Source organism: Ctenocephalides felis, unplaced genomic scaffold (genome assembly GCF_003426905.1).
Source record: "Ctenocephalides felis isolate EL2017-DRISC unplaced genomic scaffold, ASM342690v1 CF-g0.4_SCAFFOLD_02337, whole genome shotgun sequence".
NCBI lineage: Eukaryota > Metazoa > Arthropoda > Insecta > Siphonaptera > Pulicidae > Ctenocephalides > Ctenocephalides felis.
Genome location: NW_020538491.1, coordinates 17,943 through 25,101, shown reverse-complemented (window position 1 = coordinate 25,101; position 7,159 = coordinate 17,943). Strand labels below are relative to the sequence as shown.

The window sequence follows — 7,159 nt, the reverse complement described above, 5'->3', positions numbered from 1 at the left end:
CTTAAGGGTGTATTCTAGTGTAGAAATTCCCAAAAATCGTTTTTAACTTTCCTTAGGATAGTTATAGTAATGGGCCGAAAATCGAAAATGAAAATTTTTCCATTTCTCGACGTTTTGTAGGTTTCTGAACATTGGCATATCTCAGAAAAAATAGATGCGTGTGTGTATGTGTGTGTGTGTGTGTGTGTGTGTGTGTTTTGTATGTCCACCATCAACCATCAACCGATTTGAATGGTTTAAAAAACATTTGAATGATCTGAAAAAAATTAAATTTGTAATGATTCGGAGAAGAGGCGATTAGTTTTTGGCAAAGACAGGTCCGCCATTTCGAAGATACAGAGCTAAATGTGCAATAAACGGTAGTTTTTGAGTGAACTAAGCGTCCGATTTGAATTATCTAGAAAACTTTCTGCTTGTATTGACAAAACAATTGCTTTTGAGGATAAAAAATTATTACATCTTTTTTTATTTTTTATAAATTTTTTTTGTAATTTTGGATTAAAAATTCGAAAAATTATCCAGTCAAAGCACAGTCTAAGCGGCACTCTGATACAAATGTTTTCGCAAGTGCGTTTAGACTGTTTATGTACTAGAGCACTTTTCCAATTCGAATTTTGTGAAAACTATTGAAAAATGTGAAAATGCCGCCAAGCTAAGCACAGTATAAGTGAAAATGTCACACAGAATTATTTGCAAATGCAATTAGACTGTGACTATAAGGGAGCATTTTTTCAATTTTGTGTAAATCAGGCAACTATTTTTTTTAAATTGAATTCGAAATGAAATTTGAAACGATTGTTAATGGAGATAAATAATCTGGAGATAAATTGATTTATGATTTACATTTGATTTGCTCAGATATAACAAGATAGATAATAAAAGTTACAGGATTTATATTAATATATTTGAAAACATTTAAAATTTCTCGAATATTTCATTAGGGAGTTCCAGCAATTTGCCTTAAGGCACGATGCCATACTGTTGAAGTTTAATATTAAACGCTCTGTGTCTACTATGTTTATGTATATATGTTTGTCTTTTGGTTTATGTAAAAACAAGTGATTGTTAATAATGTTTGTTATGAATGTGTTTAGTTAAAGAATATATAATGAGTCAGTCTGTTTTTATCCTTCTGCATAAACGGTTGTATTATTATTCACATAAACTTTCAACATAAATTCTACAGGTTATGGGCCCAGATCCCATGTTTTTTTTAAAGTTTATTGAATAACAGTTTAGTGCCTTTTTAATCATTATGTCGTCGGGATACTTGGTGAATGTACCGAAGTTAAAAGGACGTGAAACATATGACGATTGGGCGTTTGCAGCAGAAAATTTTCTAATCTTAGAAGATTTAGCAGAATGCATTGTAGAGCCAAAGCACGAGGCAGAAATTGATGTGATCAAGGATAAAAAGGCAAGAGCAAAATTGATATTAACATTAGATACAAGTTTATATGTATATGTAAAAGAAACAAAAACCTCAGCCCAGCTATGGTCAAAATTAAAGGCGATGTATAGTGATTCAGGCTTCACTCGAAGGATTAATCTCTTAAGGACATTAATTTCTACTAGATTAATTAATTGTGAATCCACGAGCTCATATGTCAATCAAATAATAGAAACAGGGCAGAGATTGAGGGGAACGGGATTTAACATTGATGATGAGTGGATAGGCTCTTTGCTCTTGGCAGGATTGCCGGAAAAGTTTTCGCCGATGATTATGGCTATTGAGTATTCCGGTATAGCCATTACAACGGACACAATAAAAACGAAGCTGCTGGATATAGGCAACGATGTTGCAGTTAATAATGATGAGAGCGCCTTTGTAGCAAAACAAAATGGCAGGTACAAGCAGCGCCAAGTTTCAAACTCCAACAATTTTGATACTAAAAAGGAAGTTAGGTGTTTTAAATGCAAAAGACTTGGTTATTATAAAAATAAATGTCGTTTCAATAATGTGAATAATGAGCCTGATAAAAATGAATTTAACAGAGTTTTTTCAACTGGTAGTTATAATAAAACAGATTGGTATGTTGATTCTGGAGCCAGTATTCATCTTGTGAATGACAATAACAATTTAAGAGAATACAACAAGAAACCTGATGTGCAGGAAGTAAGGACAGCTAACAATATGCAATTGAAGGTAGTGTCTTGTGGCAGCGTTTCTCTTAGGACAGCGGTTTATGGTCAAGTTTATGATGTTGAAGTACAGGATGCTCATTATGTACCACAATTGTCAGCAAATTTATTATCTGTTAGCGCTCTTACCAGAAAGGGTAACAGGGTTGTTTTCAATGATAATAAATGCAAAATTTATAGCAAAAATAACACTTTGGTTGCAGTGGCGGTACTTACAGGTGGAGTATATAAACTCATGATAAATAATATTAATTGTTTGTTAGTTACAGATCCTAAGTCAGGAAATTTATGGCATAGACGGTTAGGACATATAAATAAAACAGATTTGTGTAAATTGAGTAAAGGCTTGGTAAAAGGACTCACCATATCCGAGAAGGCAACATCAGACATAAATAATTGTATAGTTTGTTGTGAAGGAAAGCAAACTAGATTGCCATTCAAACACAAAGGTTCAAGAGCAGTAAAAGTTCTGGAATTAGTTCAGTCTGATGTTTGCGGTCCAATGGAACAGTTATCTATAGGTGGTTCGCGATATTTCTTGAGTTTTCAAGATGACTATTCAAAGATGTGTTTTGTTTATTTTTTAAAGTCAAAGGATGAAGTTCTTCGTTGCTTCAAAGAGTTTAGGGCTGTCGTTGAAAAGCAACAGGGTATGCCAATTAAAACACTAAGAACTGATAACGGTGGCGAATATTGTAATAAAGTATTTTAGGAGTATTTGAAAGAAAATGGTATTATTCATCAAAGAACAAATCCATATACACCTGAACAAAATGGGATTGCTGAAAGACTAAATCGGACTTTGGTAGAAAAGGCCAGATGTCTAATATTTGATGGTCAGTTAGATAAAAAGTTCTGGGCAGAGGCTGTTAATACAGCAGCATATTTGAAGAACAGAAGTGTAACAAGTGATCTAACAAAAACACCTTTTGAATTATGGTGGAAGAAAAAACCTGATGTTAGTCACATTAAGATATTTGGAAGCGTTGTAATGGATCATGTACCGAAGCAGAAAAGATCAAAATGGGACAGAAAATCTGTTAGAAAGATTTTGATCGGATATGCAGACGACGTTAAAGGATATAGATTATTTGATCCAGTCACAAATAAAATTTCCACAAGTAGAAATGTAGTTATTATGGAAACTATTGACGACGAGCCTAGCAAGAACCCAATAGAACCAGTAGAGAACAGTGTTTCAGTGGGGGTTAATGAAATGCAGCCTGTAACTGAAGAAAAGGATCAAAATGCTGGCAGTGATCATGAACAAAATATTATAGAAATACGAAAGTCTGAAAGAACAAGAAAGAAGAAAACGTTTGATGATTATGTCACATACGCGTGTAACAACTTTCCAATGGAAGAACCAAAAACAATTAAGGAAGCAATGTCAAGACCAGACAAGCAATATTGGATGGACGCTATAGCTGAAGAATTAAAATCTTTCGAGGAAAATAAGGCCTGGGAGTTAGTGAATATGCCAGAAAACTGTAGTATAGTGGACTGCAAGTGGGTTTTTAAACGAAAAGTAGATACTGAAAACCAAGTACGATATAGAGCTCGGTTGGTAGCTCGAGGTTTCACTCAACAGTATGGTGTAGATTATGATGAGACTTTTTCTCCAGTCGTTAGGCATTCAACCTTAAGATTATTAATGGCTTTATCAGTAAGATTAGGATTAAGCATAACGCATTTAGACGTCACAACAGCTTTTCTGAATGGACATTTGAAAGAATTGGTATATATGAAGAAACCAGATGGCTATAGAGATAACAGTAGCAAAGTATTGAAATTAAACAAAGCTGTATATGGTTTGAAACAATCGTCTCGAGTTTGGTATCAAAAGGTTGAGACAGTTTTACTTGGGCTGGGTTACAGAAAATCTAAGTATGAACCATGCATGTTTATAAAAGGTAATAATAATACTATGACTGTAATAGCATTGTATGTTGATGATTTTTTCGTTTTTTCAAATGATATAGCTGAAAATAGTAAATTGAAGACCGAATTGAATTTAAAGTTCAAAATCAAAGATTTAGGTAAGGCCAAATGTTGCTTAGGAATCAGGATCAATTATGAAAAAGATGGTAGTATAATATTGGATCAGGAGAGGTATATAGATCAACTACTAAATAAATTCAATATGCAAGATTGCAAACAAGCAGGTACACCTATGGAAAGTGATTTGAAATTGTCTTCAGGTAAAATTGAACAGGAGTTACCCTATCAACAACTCATTGGAAGTCTAATGTATTTAGCTGTTATGACAAGACCTGATATTGCGTATAGTCTGAGTTATCTTAGCCAATTTAACAATTGCTATGTTAGCAGTCACTTCAAAAGTGCAAAGAGGGTGCTAAAGTATTTGCAGGGCACTAAGAAGTATGGCTTAAAATTTAAGAAGGATTCAGAGAATCTAGTAGGATATACTGATGCAGACTGGGCAAGTGACAACGTTGATAGAAAATCGTACACAGGTTTCTGTTTCAAATTCTCCAATAGTATTATATCTTGGGAAAGCTCTAAACAGAAAACTGTAGCATTGTCAAGTACAGAAGCCGAGTACATGGCAATATCGGATGCTTCCAAAGAAGCGATATACTTAAAAAATTTGTTAATGGAGTTAACGGATGTAAATGAGAGTGTACGTATTTACAATGATAACAAGTCAGCACAAAAACTCTCATACAATCCAGTTTTCCACAAAAGATCAAAACACATTGATGTGAGACATCATTTCATCAGGGAAGCAATTGCAGATGGTGTGATCGATCTAAAGTATATGCAGACAAATGATATGCCTGCTGATATATTCACGAAGAGCTTAAGTGTACATAAACATTTGAAGTTTTTAAAGCAGTTAGGTATGAGTACACAAGTTGTTTAGTATAGTGGGGGTGTTGAAGTTTAATATTAAACGCTCTGTGTCTACTATGTTTATGTATATATGTTTGTCTTTTGTTTTATGTAAAAACAAGTGATTGTTAATAATGTTTGTTATGAATGTGTTTAGTTAAAGAATATATAATCAGTCAGTCTGTTTTTATCCTTCTGCATAAACGGTTGTATTATTATTCACATAAACTTTCAACATAAATTCTACACATACACCACTAGTTTTTCTTTTTTTTTTGTATTTCCAAAGTTCAACTATTTATGAAAGTGTGTACTCACAATAAAAACTAAATATACAATAGAGATCACAATAAAAAAGCGGCACTTGAATTTAAAAATAACTAGTTGGTTTGGTATTTAGCCTTGAGGCAAGTTACATGAACTTCCCGAAATGTGTAAATAATCGACTTAATCAAAAAAATGGGTAAATAATATACTTCATTAATCCTACTTTAAAAAAAACGATAATAATTTTAGCAAACTTTGACGAATTTTTAAAATTAAACTACTTGTCGTTAGGCCGTAATATTACAGTAAGTTCTATAAGACCATGATGTATATCGCCAAAAAAATTTCCATGAAAATCGGCTTAAATTTTTTTTTTCAACAGTTAATTACAAGAAAACGGCTCGGTAGATTTTCACCTAAAATTAATCAGTACCATTCCCAACTAATATCTTTCGAACAGTTTTTGATATTTTAAAATCGGTTCGGTAGGATGAGCTTAAATGTCGACGAAAATTTAACACTTTTTTTCAACAGTTAATTATAAGAAAACGGCTCGGTGGATTTTCACCTAAAATTAATCAGTATCATTCCCAACTAATATCTTTCGAACAGTTTTCGATATTTTAAAATCGGTTCGGTAGGATGAGCTTAAATGTCGACGAAAATTTAACACTTTTTTTCAACAGTTAATTACAAGAAAACGGCTCGGTAGATTTTCACCTAAAATTAATCAGTATCATTCCCAACTAATATCTTTCGAACAGTTTTTGATATTTTAAAATCGGTTCGGTAGGATGAGCTTAAATGTCGACGAAAATTTAACACTTTTTTTCAACAGTTAATTACAAGAAAACGGCTCGGTAGATTTTCACCTAAAATTAATCAGTATCATTCCCAACTAATATCTTTCGAACAGTTTTTGATATTTTAAAATCGGTTCGGTAGGATGAGCTTGAATGTCGACGAAAATTTAACACTTTTTTTCAACAGTTAATTACAAGAAAACGGCTCGGTAGATTTTCACCTAAAATTAATCAGTACCATTCCCAACTAATATCTTTCGAACAGTTTTTGATATTTTAAAATCGGTTCGGTAGGATGAGCTTAAATGTCGACGAAAATTTAACACTTTTTTTCAACAGTTAATTACAAGAAAACGGCTCGGTAGATTTTCACCTAAAATTAATCAGTATCATTCCCAACTAATATCTTTCAAACAGTTTTTGATTTTTTAAAATCGTTCGGTAGGATGAGCTTAAATGTGGACGAAAAGTTTTTTTCAAATTACAAAGAAACGGCTTGGCAGATCGTTGCACAAAACTGACAAACGATAGTCCTCACCGAAATACATCAAATGGCTTTTAAATTTCTAAAATCGGTTTAGGCGTTTTTGAGAAAACGTCGATCAAAAGTCTAATTTTGACAAATGCCAAAAAGACCATACTGATTTTTGCAAACTTTGACGAATTTTTAAAGCTAAACGAGTTGTCGTAGGGCCGTAATATTTTAGTATGACCTGGAAAACTATGGTATCTACTGTCAAAAAAAAATCATAAAAATCGTCGAATTTTTTTTTTAAACGTTATTACAAGAAAACGGCTCGGCCGATCTTTACCAAAAACTAATCAGCACGATTCCCAACCAATATCTTTCGAACGGTTTTTGAATTTTCAAAATCGATTCAGAATTGCGGGCTAAAACGTAGACGAAAAATTTTTCACTTTTCTGCCATTTATAAAGAAACGGCTTGGCCGATCGTCGCACAAAACTGACAAACAATAGTTCTCGTCAAGATACATCGAATGGCTTTTAAATTTTTGAAATCGACCCAGCCGTTTTCGAGAAAACGTCGATTTACGACAAAAAATCTGTTCACATACACACACACACACAC

General features: G+C 33.0%; 1 protein-coding gene across 1 annotated transcript; it reads left to right on the top strand.

Annotated features, from left to right (window-relative positions):
* The first annotated feature begins 1,255 nt into the window (after nucleotides 1-1,255).
* On the top strand, nucleotides 1,256-5,029 carry LOC113380719 (retrovirus-related Pol polyprotein from transposon TNT 1-94). The gene is made up of 3 exons (XM_026619854.1): nucleotides 1,256-1,848; nucleotides 1,996-2,776; nucleotides 2,855-5,029. Exons 1-3 carry the CDS (start codon nucleotides 1,256-1,258, stop codon nucleotides 5,027-5,029), a joined length of 3,549 nt encoding a protein of 1,182 aa, XP_026475639.1.
* Nucleotides 5,030-7,159: the final 2,130 nt, after the last annotated feature.

Excerpts from the sequence above, each read along its gene's own strand:
- LOC113380719 (XM_026619854.1), top strand. The coding sequence starts at position 1,256 with ATGTCGTCGGGATACTTGGTGAATGTACCGAAGTTAAAAGGACGTGAA. Across the intron at positions 1,849-1,995 it reads GTAGCAAAACAAAATGGCAG|AGTTTTTTCAACTGGTAGTT; the intron begins GTACAAGCAGCG and ends TGAATTTAACAG. Across the intron at positions 2,777-2,854 it reads TCAAAGAGTTTAGGGCTGTC|GAGTATTTGAAAGAAAATGG; the intron begins GTTGAAAAGCAA and ends AAAGTATTTTAG.